The sequence below is a fragment of the Hemiscyllium ocellatum genome, chromosome 1 (assembly GCF_020745735.1).
Source record: "Hemiscyllium ocellatum isolate sHemOce1 chromosome 1, sHemOce1.pat.X.cur, whole genome shotgun sequence".
Lineage (NCBI taxonomy): Eukaryota > Metazoa > Chordata > Chondrichthyes > Orectolobiformes > Hemiscylliidae > Hemiscyllium > Hemiscyllium ocellatum.
Genome location: NC_083401.1, coordinates 60,058,501 through 60,074,760, shown reverse-complemented (window position 1 = coordinate 60,074,760; position 16,260 = coordinate 60,058,501). Strand labels below are relative to the sequence as shown.

Here is a 16,260-nt window from a genome sequence, read left to right as displayed (position 1 = left end):
CTCAAAATTGCCACCCAAATGGATAGTGTTGTTAAGAAAGCATATGGTGTTTTGGCTTTCATTAATAGGGGTATCGAGTTTAAGGGCCACGAGGTTTTGCTGCAGCTCCAAAAGTCCCTGGTGAGACTACACTTGGAATAGTGTGTCCAGTTCTGGTCACCCTGCTATAGGAAAGATACAGAGGATTTGGAGAGGGTGCAAAGAAGGTTTACCAGGATGCTACCTGGACTGGAGGGCTTGCCTTATGAAGAAAGGTTGAATAAGCTCAGACTTTTCTCTCTGGAGAGGAGGAGGAGGAAGAAAGGAGACCTGATTGAGGTGGACAAAGTAAGAGGAATAGATAGAGTCAATAGCCAAAGTTTTCCCCAGGACAGGATTGACTGGTACGAGAAGTCATAGTTTGAAAATACTAGGAGGAAGGTATAAAGGAGATATCAGAGGTAGGTTCTTTACACAGAGAGTTGTGAATGCATGAATGTGTTGCCAGTTGAGGTGGTGGAAGCGAAGTTACTGGGGCCATTTAAGTGACTGCTGGACATGCATATGGATGAGTTGAGGGGTGCGTAGGTTACTATATTAAACATTAGGATTAAGTCTTGGCACAACATCGTGGGCCTAAGGGCCTGTTCTGTGCTGTACTTTTCTATTATCTAAGGCATTTGGATGGGTATTTGAATAAGGAGGGTTTCGAGAAATATGGACTAAGTGCTAGCAAATGGGACTACATTAATTTAGGATATCTGGTCAGCATAGACAAGGGTCTGTTTCCATGCTGTACATCTTTATGACTCTATAACCCTCCATACCCAGCCTCACCATAATCTATCCACCTCTGCCTTACAAATATTAAACTGACACTGCTTCCATTGCTTTCTGAAGCAGTGTTTCAAAGTCAAACCACCCTCATCTATTCTAAAAGCGCAATCCTTAATTTTGAAATAGAACCCCCCTGTTGATGTTACCTTCCATAACATTGCTGATGATGGGGAGGGTTGATGGTGTGGGAAATAGTTGGCTTGTGTTTAACTGCCCATACAACTAAAAACTGCAACAACACTAAATAAGCTTAACACCGTCCAGAACAACGCAGGTTACTTCAACAGAACCCATTCCATCATCTTCAACATTCACACTATTTACCACTATCACAGTGTATATCATCTATAGACTGTACTGCAGTAAGGCTCCTCGAGCAGCACTTTCTGAACCCACAACCTTTACCCAGAGGACAAGGGAAGGAGTTGCATGGGAACACTATGACCTGCAAGTTCCCCATCAATCCAAAAACCATCCTGACTTGGAATTATATCATTGTTGATATAACATTCCCTCCCTGTTACTTTCTGACAGTATTGTGGGTGTGCCTACACCTGAAGGACTGAAGTTCAAAGCAGCTAGCTTCTCCAGAGTAATTAACTAAGTTAGAGAAATAAATGCTAGCTTAGCCAACAATTAAAAAAACCCATCAGATTGTTGTCTAAATGCCAGTGTTGTAGATGTATTGGAATGTTGATCTTAGGACATAGCCAGTTCTCAAGCATAAGACTGGAATGAATCAAGTTGACTGGGGATTGGCATCGACCTGTGATGCTAGGGACCTCAGGAAGCCAAGAAATATTGGAACTTCTGGTGGATGATATTTCCAAAAGCTTCAGCTAAGTTTTTTGCACTGATGTGCTGGACTCTCCATTATTCAGGAAGGCAATTTTTGTGAGGCCACCTCCTTCCATTGGTTAACTATCCAACACTACTTGTCACTGGACATAGCAGGACTTCACAGCCAAAGTATGATCTATTTGTTGTGGGATCATGCTACTTCCACTTTTTTTATAGCACGGGATTTCGTGTGGATCTTGGCTTCAGTAGATTAACACCTCGTTATTAGGTATTCCTATGCTGCTGGTCCTGTACACTTCATTCAACCAGATTTGATCCCCAGCTTGACGATCATGGTAGAGTGGTGATCATGGGTTACAGATCACAAGATTAAATCATATTCGGCTCTTGCTGAAGTCCCATAATGCCTTCTAGAATGCCCAACTTGAGTTGTTAGATCTGTTTGAAATCTATGCCATTTAGCAGAGTGTAGGTGCCACATGTGATGGAAGGTATCCTCAACATCAAGTCAGGTCTGTGTCCATCAATCCATTTAACACTATCATGAATAGACATATATAAAAAGTATTGATAAAGATGAGTTCAAGTAAGCTTTTGCTACTTTTCTCCCCCACCAACAGAATAGACTCAGTCCATCAGCTATATCCTTTAGAACTTCGCCAAATTGCCCAGTAGTCATTCTACTGAACCACTCATGGTGATGGACATTGATGTCTCACTCTGCACTCTTACGATTGTCCATGTTTTGTTCAAGGTGGAGCAGTACAATTCATCAGCTGAGTACATTCAGCAATAACCAGTAAGACATTTCCAAGTCCATAGAGTCATAGAGATGTACAGCATGGAAACATACCTTTTGGTTCCAACCTCCATGTTTAAGCTGATGACATGAGATCTCATGGGGTCAGATTCAATATTGAGGACTCCCATTGCAAAATCATCCCTGATAAGTGCGTACTGCTGGTGTGTGTCAGAGCATACACAGATATGGTGATAGCCATTTTTGGAACATTATCATACTCACTGAATCATAATGTACAGATGTTATGCTGTCCCAATTTTGCAACAAACCTCCACATGTCAGTAATGAAGACTTTGGAGGGGTGACTGGGGTGTGCACATCTAGGTTTATGCTTAATGGTCTACCTACTTTAATTTGTTTTTGACTTTGTTGCAGTTAAATACAACAGAGTGGCTTGATATGACAGGCCGTTTGAGGATATTTTGGAGTGAATTGTGTTGCTATAGTCACGCATAAGGTACATCAGATTTGGGAGATTTCCTTTCCAACAAGAGATTACTAAACCTGATTACTTTCTACAATTTCATGGTTGGACCTTTAATTCCAGCTTTAACAATTGAATTTCTAATCAGAATTCTGTGCAACTTGAGAAAACTATTGCTTTAAGTAGGATGCACAATGCCAAATGTTACATCACAACAGTATTCAGCACACATTTTGTCAATCCTGTTGTCAGCTGTGATGTACTTAGGCCAATTTAAGTTTCACAAAGTAAACAATCATTGTTGGTATATCATCTGTAATAACATACAGAAGTTACTCCAAAATTATGTTCATCTTCTAAGGATAGGAACTGCTGAAAAAGCTATTGAGATTTAAAGTTATGTGTATGACACCTTATGCTGACAATTAGTTAATTACCTTACCTTAAGCCAAAAATATATCTTTATTTTACAGCACTTCATTTGGAATTTTTATTTTGAACACAAAAGCTACCTAGATTTTACACATTTGATGTACTGATGGTACTGCTGGACTGTCCAAAATGCAGGAAGTACAAAGATGAAAACTTAAGCAACACAAAACATGGAAATATAATGTCCTCTAAGTTTTATTGATGCGGTAAGAAGTGACAAAGTATACATCAGGGGGACAGTTCAACTTCAATTACAACAGAACTGTTCATCACATCAACTGCATACAAGCGTATAGTTACTACATACTTAAACCATATAAAACAACTACACATTATTCTTACCACTGAAAACAAAACAAAAATAAACAAGTAAACTGTTAAGTTTTATAAAAGCATTGCTACAACACAAACTTCCAAGGCTATAGCTCAGTCATGCAAGATTTACTAGGAATGACTGTAAAAGCACTGCATTAAAATCGCTGACAAGCCCATACACAGAACTGCTTTTTTTATGCTGATGCACAGCTGACAAGAAACTAACTTTATATAAACCAAAGAAACTGGTTCTTATTCACATTCATCTTTTTGCTTGATAGAGAAGTCACAGGTTCTGCAAAAGCACACATTTAGTTGAACTGAAGTTGCAGTATTTGAGTTGCAAGTGCTTAGAAGCACTGCTATCTGTGGTATACTGCAGAATTAACATGGCCCTCCATCCCATTTTTAATATGTTAAACGAGATTCAAGTTGAAAGTCTGTTTACATGTGAACCTCTAAGTGTATAAAATTGGTTTTGTGCTAAGGATTAGAGAAATGATGTAAAGGTTAAGTAGTTCTGGATAAATGTCACAAATAGGACCATTAACAATCAGTTTAAATATGCTGAAACAACATGCCATTTGAGTGTAAAGCAGATGAGTACTTTATTTACATTTACCATAACTTTCTTTTAAAATAAATCGAAACTTAGAAGTCAGACACTGCTTTCTGCCAAGTTCACCGAAAGTCAACATTGTATTAACAATCTGGAGTACTATGTATAATGATTTAAAATTCTCCACTGTCAAAATCTTTTTTATCCTTCTTTCCTTCTGCTTCCAATCCATCAGTGCCATCACTATTGTCCCTCCTCCTCTTTCGGTTACGTACATTGAAACGTGGATTAATCTGAGGTAATGGATCCATTCCAAGAACTTTGTGAATCTGACGGAATGCTACTAATCTCAGTGCAAACTGTAGAAAAAAAATTATGGCTTTAATCTACTCACTAAATGTGTTAAGCTTTATGTCCATTCTCAAGAACAAATGATGTGCAGAACAAGATATAAAATCAACTGGTATTTACGTATTGCTTTTAATGCAGAAAACATCCCAAGCATAAAAATGTCAAAATTTAACAGCAAGACAAAATGGAGATATCAAGAGTGAAATTCATGAAACATACAAACCAGTTTAAAGCCGAAAAAATTACATTTTGTCAAGCAGGTACATGATACCTCAGTAAAGCAACTTGGGAGTTGCAGGAATGATGGTGCACCCAACGCTGCACTGAACTCTACCTTGAGCACTAATCCACAAAATAAACAAGCACTTCCTCACCATGAAGAATTTGGATAAAGGAGGTAGTGTCTTTGGTCTTATTTACTGAATGAGCAAGGAAGCCATTGGCCACATGGCTTCTCAACATAGCTGATGCAGAAGATTCAAAGACAATAATTGACATAATTTAGTATACATAATAGGTTCAAAAATATTTATCTCAGACAATGGCAATAAATTGTTTACCAACCATCTACAGATTTCCCCAAATAATCAATGAAAATGATTGAAACTATAAAGCTTGAAGTATTTTTTTTCTGTTCCTGTTTGCAGTTCTGGAACAAATACAGAAATCTAGATTCAGTCTAAGAATATTTAAACATTCTCTCTTTTGTTCTCTTGCTCGATGTCATTATAACCCAGAGATGGATTCAATAATGTAGCTGAGAAGTCCACAAGTTCTGTAGACAGCTACTTTATGTTTAACATTTGCCTAATACATTCTGACATTGTGGAGAACTGTGAAATTATACTTTCAGAAATCAATGGAAACAAAAAAGCAACAATGACATAGCAGAAGATAAATAAGTTGCTCAAGAAAATAGAGAATTGACAAAATTTGAATTTCACAAATCTGAAGAATACAGGGGATGAAATAAATATTCATATACATATCTTTAAAGACTTTAGCAAACAGAGGAAAGGTCAAAATCAAAAGATAAGAACAGCAGAATTCTCAATGACAAAAACAGAAGTTGCCGACAAAGTTCAGCAGGTCTGGAGCATCTATGAAGAGAAATCAAAGTTAGCATTTCGAGTCCGGTGACTCTTCCTTGTTTTTGTTTCTGACTCGCAGCATCTGTAGTTCTTTAGTTTTTTTAAATATAGAGTTTTCAATGAATTGAATTCAAGAGATTGCAGCATAGGAGATTTTAGACTAGAACGCAGGTCTGGGAGACAACTAAATCATTGACTAGGGTTTCGATAACAGAAGACCTAGAGCAGGATTAAGCAATGTTACAACTGAAATACCGAATTTATGGGATGAAGATGACATATGGAGAAGTTGCTCAATTGCAGAGTAGATAGAAATGTGCTATGTGCATTGTCAAATTTAGCTCATTGCAGTCATCATGGATACAAAAAAAAACCAAGTGGTGACGGACAAATGAGAGATTTGGTCTTCCAAATGTTTAACTGAAAATAAAATGGAAGGTCTCTTTTTAGTAGCCTGTTCAGAACTTGGAAGCTCTTCCAAATGTGGATGCTGTAGACCATTCTTGGATATATTTATGCTTTATGGGTAGCTAAAATCACATACCAGTGTTCCAAATGAGAGGAATTGAACTTCAAGATAGAAAAGTGCAAATTCCAACTGAGCTTTAACAGATGAAACTTTTATGGGCAATTTAGCATGGCCAATTCACCTAACCCGCACATCTTTGGACTGTGGGAGGAAACCAGAGCAAATCCATGAATGTGCAAACTCCACACAGACAGTCACCCAAGGCTGGAATCGAACCTGGAACCCTGGTGCTGTGAGGCAGCAGTGCTAACCACTGAGCCGTGCCGCCCCATCTAACATTGATTAAAATGAAAAGGTGGATAAACTGTGTTTTAAGAATAAAAAAGATTCTTACTACTTCACTGAATGGCACAAAGAAAATGAGACAGCAATTTATCAAACAAAAGAATAAACATTTGTTCAATAAAGGCATGCTACTAAGTTTAAAACGATACTGGTAAAAATGACACGGGTGAATGATCTTTGCCATTAAAAAGTAAACTGGTCCAAAAGTGACTCATCAACTACAGTATAAATAAAACACATGGACTGCAAATGAAAATCATCATTAATAGATGATGAAATAGTGTTCATTGGAATTGCCAATTGGAAAAAAATCTTTAACAGGTTAGTAAATTGAGTAACTTTGCAACAAGAGTTGCAGCTCTCAATTATGTATTAATGCAACACAATTTATATCCATTGATGTGGATATAAAAAAAGTTAGGGCATGGCAATATTATCCTTTATACTAAATTAAAATTAGTAAGGACCCAATTTCAGTGAAGAGGATACTTATTAGATGATGGATTAGTTTCCTCCAGCTCCAGCTACAATTTCTCCATCATGATATGGACTCTGGGCATGAGGTTTGGTTGAAAAAAAATTCACAGGACTTTTGCATTCCTCACTGAAAGGACAGCTGACACTATCAAGTTCAACAGCCGTAAATAGAATCTTGCATCTGTTTAGGATAGTGCATTCGAATTGCACAACAGCAAAGTGACTGCTGAAAACGCTTAGAGATTTTTTTTTGGACAGAGTGACTACAAAAATAAATCTTGTGCTCAATCCTGACACCCACTTTCACTGATTAAAAAAAAGGAATCACCATACTAGCACTGTCAATATATCTTGCTATGCCCTGAACTCAGAATTCCCACTCACAGACTGACAGCACCTTTGTGGTGTAGGCCAAAGTGTTGTTGACCATTTCATTTCCAGCATTTTGCTTTAAATCTCTCTCTCGTATCTACAGTTAAGGTTCTCTTGTCCTGTCCTTCGCACTCCATCAGACTCAACACTCAAAGGATCACAAGTTACCATTTCCACCAATCCAGTGGAATGAGTGAAATCTCACCTCTCTCAGCATTCCTACCATTATCAAAAAAGCATTGAACAAACTATTGGATTGAAGGAAGGCTTACATTCAACATTAAAGCAAGTGGCAGCAGAGATCATGGATCTATTGGTTATCATATTCCAAACTTCCTTGGATGTGCAAATGGCTCCAGCAGTTTGGAAAAATGCTAATATTCAAAAGGGGAGGAGGCAGAAAATAAGGAACTATAGCCGGTTAGTTTAATGTGCGTCATTGGGAAATTATTAGAATCCGTTACTAAGGAAGTAATAACAAGACATTTGGAATTACACAAAAGGTAGCATGCAGATACAGCAGGCAATAAGGCAGGCCAGCAGAATTTTGGTATTTATAAATAAAATAAGGGAAAGTGTTGCTGCAACTGCACAAGGCATGAGCTCGACCGCACCCAGAGTACTGTGTACAATATTGGTCCCCTAAATTAAAAATTAGTAAGGACCCAACTTCAGTGAAGAGGACACTTATTAGATGATGGATTAGTTTCCTCCAGCTACAATTTCTCCATCATGATATGGACTCTGGGTCATGAGATTTGGTTGAAAAAAATTTTCACAGGACTTTAGCATTCCTCCCTGAAAGGAAGCTGAATTGCCTAGTCCCACTTCTTATGTTCTCATGGGCTTGAGCAAGATGTGATAATGAATGAAGTTGGATTACAGGCAGTTCAGAGCAGGTTTGTCTTATAAAGGTGTGGGGTTTGTCTTATAAAGAGAGACTGAGCAGTTTAGGTCTGTACCTTAAAAGAATGACAGGAGATCTAGTTGAACTATATACATAATATGCTCAAAATCACATGATTAGCAAAGTAGACTTGGAAAGGATGCTTCCTCATAGGGGGCAATCTAGAATGAGTGTTTTAGCAGAAGGGGTACCAGATTTAAAACAAAAAGAGGAGAAATTATTTCTCCTAAAGGATCGTGAATCTATGGAATTCACTACTTGTGAGAACACTTAATGCTGGAACAGTGAGTAAATTTAAAAGGAGGAGCTAAGATAGATTTTTAACTAGTATTGGGCTGAAGGGCTATGGAAATGGGCAGCAAAGTTGAGTTCAGGCTAAGGTGGCAGTGGGTGACACGGTGGTTAGCACTGCTGCCTCAGTGCCAGAGACCCGGGTACAATTCTCACCTCAGGCGACTGTGTGTGGAATTTACACATTCTCCCCGTGTCTGCGTGGATTTCCTCCGGGTGCTCCGGTTTCCTCCCACAATCCAAAAATGTGCAGGTTAGGTGAATTGGCCATGCTAAATTGCCCATAGTGTTAGGTGAAGGGGTAAATGTAGGGGAATGGGTCTGTGGGGGTTGCGCTTCGGAGAGTCGGTGTGGACTTGTTGGGCCAAAGGGCCTGTTTCCACACTAAGTAATCTAATCTAATAAAAAAATGAGATCAGCTATGATTGTATCAAGTGGCAGAGGAAGCTCGAGGGGCTGAATTGCCTACTCCTACTTCTTATGTTCTCATGGGCTTGAGCAAGATGTGATAATCTGGCCTACAGCTCAGTTACACTCATCACCTGTCCTTTCTGATGGTATCTTTCCATGCAAATGGAGATCTGACACTTGCCCTTTTAATCTCATCTGTTTTCACAATCCAAAGCTCCAAACCTTGAAATGGCAGCCCTCATGAATGGCACCAATATACTATCTCCAATGTTTACTTTCTTCATCATCATTACACAGCAGTAACAGTATACATCATCTACAAAATGCATGCAGTACGTCCCCCCAAGGATCCCTTATAAAGGGATCACCCTCGATGAACAAAGTCAGAGATCCATGGGAACAATACAGGTAGTCGTCCAAGCCAAACAACAGCCAGACTTGGAAGTGTATTGTACTTTCTTAACTGTTACAGAGTCATAGAGATGTATAGCATGGAAACAGACCCTTCGGTCCAACCCGCCCATGCCGACCAGATATCCCAACCCAACCTAGTCCCACCTGCCAGCATCCGGCCCATATCCCTCCAAACCCTTCCAATTCATATACCCATCCAAATGCCTCTTAAATATTGCAATTGTACCAGCCTCCACTACTTCCTCTGGCAGCTTATTCCATACACGTACCACCCTCTGCGTGAAAAAGTTGCCCCTTAGGTCTCTTTTATATCTTTCCCCTCCCACCCTAAACCTATGCCTTCTAGTTCTGGACTCCCTGACCCCAGGGAAAAGACTTTGCCTATTTACCCTATCCATGCCCCTCATAATTTTGTAAACCTCTATAAGGTCACCCCTCAGCCTCCGACACTCCAGGGAAAACAGCCCCAGCCTGTTCAGCCTCTCCCTATAGCTCAAATGCTCCAACCCTGGAAACATCCTTGTAAATCCTTTCTGAACCCTTTCACATTTCACAACATCTTTCCGATAGGAAGGAGACCAGAATTGCACGCAATATTCCAACAGTGGCCTAATTAATGCCCTGAATAGCCGCAATATGACCTCCCAACTCCCATACTCAATACTCTGACCAATAAAGGAAAGCATACCAAACGCCTTCTTCACTATCCTATCTACCTGTGGCTCCACTTTCATGGAGCTATGAACCTGCACTCCAAGGTCTCTTTGTTCAGCAACACTCCCTAGGACCTTACCATTAAGTGTATAAGTCCTGCTAAGATTTGCTTTCCCAAAACGCAGCACCTCGCATTTATTTGAATTAAACTCCATCTGCCACTTCTCAGCCCTTTGGCCCATCTGGTCCAGATCCTGTTGTAATCGGAGGTCACCCTCTTACTGAATCAAAATCCTGGAACTTGCTTCTGGACAGCATCACGAGTACACTGATGCCCAAGGACTGCAGCAGTTCAAAAGGCTCACACATTACTTTATTCATTTATTGAATATGGACACCGTGGGTTGGGCTAATATTAATTGCCCATTTCTAGTTACCCTCAAAATGGATCATGGTAAGCTTCCTTCTTGAGCCACTGCAGTCCATGCTGTGCAGGTGACCGAGAGCATTCTTAGAGAGGAAGTTCCATGGTTTTGTTCCTTCAATATAAGTTGGTCAGAGATATATTTACAAGTCAGAGTGGTGAGTGGCTTGGAGGATAACTTACAGGGTGGTGGTGTTCCCAAGAATCTGTTCTCCTAGTCCTTCTAGATGGAAATTGTCTTGGGTTTGGAAGGTGTTGTCTAAAGGTGCTTTGGTGAATGTCTGCATTCCATCTTGCAAAATATATACACTGCTGCTACTGAGCATCGGTGGAGAATGTTTGTGGGTGTGTTGCCAACCTAAAGGACTGCTTTGTCCTGGACGATGTGAAGCTTTGAAGCTTTTACTCATCCAGGAAAATAGGGGCATTCAACTATTATAGCTTATTTATAGCTTGTGGATAGGTTGTGTGGAGTCAGGTGAGCTACATGCTGTAGGAGCTGCATTTTAGCCATAATATTTCTATAGCTGATCCAGTTCGGAGGAAGGTCAATGGTAACCTCCAAGATGTGGATAATAGGGCAACTCAGCAACAGTAAATGTATGATGGGTTATATTCTATCTTATTGAAGATAGTTACATTCTCTTGTTGGGGATGGTCATTGCCTGGGAAAAGCACCCGTCAGCCCAAAATCTTGATACTACTGAGCTATTGCTGCATTTGGACATTGAATGCTTCAATACTTGAGCAGTCGTGAACAGTGCTGAACATCCCCACTTCAGAGCTTGTGTTAGAGGGAATGTTACTGACAGAGCAACTGAAAATGGTTGGGCCTTGAACACGACCCTGAGTAACTCCTGTAGAGATGGCATGGAGCTGAGATAACTGTCCATCAATAAACACACCCATAATTGTCTTTCTCTGTATTATTCATGCAAATATGAAATGTCCCCAATTCCGATTTACTCCAATTTTGTTTGAGCTCCTTGACATCACACTGTCAAATTCAGGGTGGATGTGCGTCATGCTCATTTCATGTCTGGAATTCAGCTCTATAGTTCATGTTTAAACCAAGGTTATAAAATGAGGTGAGGTGGTGATTGGTCCTAGCAGAACCCAAACTGAGCAGAGAACAGGTTTTTGGAAGGCAAGTGTGATCTGCAACATTTGATAGCACTGTTGATTATCTCTACCATCACTTCCGTTACTTAAACAGAGAATAACTGCAGAATTCTGGTGTTCTAGTCCACAAGCCACAATGGTAGTAGTATGCAAGTAAAGCAAATAATGAAGACATCTAATGGAATGCAATCCTTTATTATAAAAGGGATTAAACATAAAAAGCTTAGGACATTATGCTTCACTTAAACAGGCTGAGGCCACCTCTTAAGTATTGTGTGTAGGGTTGGTTTGTTTACTTAAGGAAGAATGTAAATACATTTGATGTGGATAAGAGAAGGCTTACAATATATACACAACTAACATGTGCACGTTGTCTTATGGGGAAAGGTTGGATAGACTTGGCTCCTTTCCACTGGGGTTCAGAAGAATGAGGGATGGCTTATACAGCCTTTGGCCAAACTAGTCCATGCCAAAAGGGTTCATAAACTGAACTACTATCATTTGTCTGTGTTTGGCTCATATCCCTCTCTACCTTTCCTATCCATATACCTGCCCAGGTCTTTTAAATGTTATAACTGTACCTGTCTCTACCACTTCCTCTGGCAGCTCATGTGCACACCACCCTGCGTGAAGAAGTTGCCCCTCAGGTCCCTTTTAAATTTTTTCTTGCTCACCTTAAAGCTATGCCTACCCTGGGGAAAGGACTTCAGCTATTCACCTTATCTATACCACTCATGATTTTATAATTTGGAGATGCCGGTTTTGGACTGGGGTGTACAAAGTTAAAAATCACACAACACCAGGTTATAGTCCAATAGGTTTAATTGGAAGCGCACTAGCTTTCGGAGCGACGCTCCTTCATCAGGTGATAGACCTATCACCTAATGAAGGAGCGTCGCTATCACCCGATGAAGGAGCGTCGCTATCACCTGATGGAGCGTCGCTCCGAAAGCTAGTGTGCTTCCAATTAAACCTGTTGGACTATAACCTGGTGCTGTGTGATTTTTAACCATGATTTTATAAACCTCTATAAGGTTACCCCCCATCCTTCTACACGCCAAGGAAAAAAATCCCAGCCTCTCCTTATAATGCAAATCCTACAGTCTTGGAAACATCCTTGTAAATTTTTTTGGTACCCTTTCCAGTTTAATAACATCCTTCCTATAGGACAGTGACCAGAATTGTATACAACACTCCAAATGTGGCCTTACTAACGTCTTGTACAGCTGTAATATGATGTCGCAACTCCTGTACTCAATGCTCTGACTAATGAAGCCAAGCATGCCAAACGTTTTCTTCACCGCCCTGCCGACCTGTGACATCATTTTCAAGGAATTATTTTTCTTTTAACTGTCTGAATGGTCCTGAACACCTGAAAGGGCTTGACAAAAAGAACATAGAAGAGAGATTTCCTCTTATGGGCAAGTCCAGATCTATGGGTTACCATTTAAAAACCAGAGCAAGGTGGGGAATTTTATGAAGAGTAGGAGAAACTTGTTCTTTGAGGGTTGTGCAACTTTGGAATTCTGCTTCAGAAGTGAGTGGATGGGGTCTCATTGAATATTGTTAAGGCAGAAGGAGACTGATTTCTTTCTGGGGGTTACTGGAATGTGCAATTTGAAAAAAAAAAGAGCCTTATATTACTGAATAGTGCAGCAGCTCTGAGAAGCCAAATGGAGTACTTCCAATCTTAATTAGCAAATTCTTATGCTCTCCATGTCCATACCAATGATGGCTGTACCTAATGAACAAATTTTTAAAAAATCAAATGACTTGCACTTATATTTATTATACCGTATTCACTGCTCACAAGATCATCTCCTCTGTACTGGGGAGATTTAATGCGGACCTGTGATATGTACTAGTTCTGATGGCAAGTGAGATCCTGAGCTTCTTACTGCCTGTCATTTGAATTCTCTACTTGCCCTCACTCCAACCTTTCTGCCACAGCCTTCCAAAGAAACTCAACTTAAGCTTGAGGAACAGCACTTCAATTTTCTCCTGGGAACTTCTACCACCTTTGCGTTCAACAACCTCAAATTCTGATCTCTGCCCTCACTGTGATTTATTTTTCATTGTTGACTTGTTTTTTCTATCTACCTTGTTTCTCCTCTTTACTCTTGCTTTGGCTTTCAGACAGCATATATACAGCATCTTGCCATTCACATCCAAACACAGTTTTACATCATGTTCCCATTCAGAACAGCAATAGTGTATAAGCAAACCGTACACACCAGAGCCTACTCCGACATCCCATAAGAGGTAGCAACAGAAATAGGCGTTTCGGCATGCAGATATTTCCTGCCACTCAATATAATGGCTTATCTGATAATCCTCAATACCACGCCTTTTCCACCTCTACCCTCAATTGCCTGCTGTTTAAAAATCTGTCTGTCTGTTTCAGCCTTGAAGATACTTAATGATACTGCCTCTACAAATTCCATTGATTCACTACCTTCAGAAAAAGCTTCCTCATTGCTTCTTAAGAGTGACCCCTTACTCTGGAGATTAAGGCCTCTGGTCCTAGACTCTCCCACAATGGAAACCAACTGTTCAGCATCTAACTTGTCAAGCCCCTTAAGAATCTTATCTTTCAATGAGGTAATGTTTCACTTTACCAAACTCCAATGACTACAGGCCCAACCTACTCAATTTCTTATCATAAGGCCTTAATGCCTGGGATCAACCTAGTGAACTTTCACTGGACTGCACTCAATGCCAGCATTTCTTTCCTTAGGCAAGGAAATCAAAACTGATTTGATTTATGGTTGAAGAGGTACAGTTTTAACCAGACTTCCCTATTCATGTACTCCATTCCCTTTGAAATAAAGGCCAACAGCTCATTGGCCTTCCCTACTACCTGCTGAATTGCAGAGCCTGATGAACGTGGATACTAGTTTTTTTTGTGTGTGTGAATTGTACATTAGGACCCCAAATACCTCTGTGCTGCAGCTTTCTGCAGTCTTTCTCAATTTAGCTCTCCTATTCTTCCTTCCAAAAGTTCCTAACCTGACAAGTCTCCACATTACATTCCATCTGCCAAAGGTTTTATTCATTCAATTTGTCTACATCCCTCTGTAGACTCTTAATGTCACCCTCACCACTTATCTTCCCATCTATTCTGATGTAATCTGAAAACCTGGCAATAATGTATTCACTGCCCTTGTCTAAGTAGCGATTAGATATTCTAAATAACATTGGCCCCCAGCACTGATCATTGCGGCACTCCACCAGATACAGGTGACCATCCTTGGCAATACTTTAAGCTTTCAACATTTAACACCATGAAGGATTTGTCCTTATCAATATGCAAAAGATGAAATTTCAAAGTTTGGGAGAAGATTTGTAGCTCGGGGGCTTGTTGTTGTGGTTCTGTTCACCGAGCTGGGAATTTGTGTTGCAGACGCCTCGTCCCCTGTCTAGGTGACATCCTCAGTGCGTGGGAGCCTCCTGTGAAGTGCCTCTGTGATGTTTCCTCCGGCATTTGTAGTTATTTGTATCTGCCGCTTCTGGTTGTCAGTTCCAGCAGTCCGCTGCAGTGGCCTGTATATTGGGTCCAGGTCAATGTGCTTGTTGATTGAATCAGTGGACGAGTGCCATGCCTCTAGGAATTCCCTAGCTGTTCTCTGTTTGGCTTGTTTGACAAGCCAGGAAATTCCTAGAGGCATGGCACTCGTCCACTGATTCAATCAACAAGCACATTGACCTGGACCCAATATACAGGCCACTGCAGCGGACAGCTGGAACCGACAACCAGAAGCGGCAGATACAAATCACTATAAATGCCGGAGGAAACATCACAGACGCACTTCACAGGAGGCTCCCAAGCACTGAGGATGTCACCTAGACAGGGGATGAAACGTCTGCAACACAAATTCCCAGCTCGGTGAACAGAACCACAACAAAGATGAAATTATTGAAAAATTCGATATGGACACAACTAAAGGGCCTATATGAGGAAGGAGAAAGTGAGGACTGCAGATGCTGGAGATCAGAGCTGAGAGTGTGTTGCTTTCTCAGCTAACTTTCCCCCACACTCCAACCCCAACCCCTCCCATTTATCTCTCAGCCGTGGCCCACAAGCATAATTCCTGATGACGGGCTTATGCCCAAAATGTTAATTCTCCTGCTCCCCAGATGGTGCCTGACCTACTGTGCTTTCCCAGCAACACATTCTCGACTCTGTGTGAGGAGAACAATGTTGGTTTGTCCACAGTTATGACATGAAGAAATAACAGGATAAGATCTTTAAATTTTTTTGCTGGCAGCAAGACAAAGAAAATTATAGCAGTCAGTAAGATATTAAAGGAAGAAAAGAGTACTGTTTTAGATTGTGAGCTCAGGCATTGGTTTAGCATTTTGGATATTCACTAAGAGGTACTAATTGTGAAACAACTGACTGATCAAGAGTTTGGGCAAATAGTACTGCGCAGTCATGTAAAACCCAAGAAGCTGTCTGAAGATGATGGTGTCTGAAGATGAGACTGAAGCTGCAGAAAGAATTTTCATCAATAAATACATTCAATCACAGATGTTACAGCTAGATTTATTTCATATCAAATCAAGAGATCAGGTCTGTGTGCATGAGGGGAATCAAAATACGTAAGATAAACCAAACTTACAAATTTGTTTCCGGAGATAGTCAAGGAATGTGGGCACCAGCCATACCCAAGTAGCCATACAAATATGGTAATTCTATGATAGAACAGTCTATCAATGGCTACCATCAGAACTGTACAGAAGGGAAATGCCTTTTCATGAGTTACTGACTTAAGGTTATTAG

At 40.3% G+C, this 16,260-nt stretch overlaps 1 protein-coding gene across 2 annotated transcripts in view; it reads right to left on the bottom strand.

Moving 5' to 3' along the window:
• Positions 1–3,446: 3,446 nt before the first annotated feature.
• zfr (zinc finger RNA binding protein) overlaps positions 3,447–16,260 on the bottom strand; it is a 99,609-nt gene continuing 86,795 nt past the window's right edge. For both annotated transcript variants that reach the window (XM_060856253.1, XM_060856173.1), the window contains exon 21: positions 3,447–4,508. In XM_060856253.1, coding sequence (XP_060712236.1) covers positions 4,323–4,508 — 186 coding nt within the window. In that variant the 3' untranslated portion in view covers positions 3,447–4,322. The remainder of the gene's footprint in view (positions 4,509–16,260) is intronic.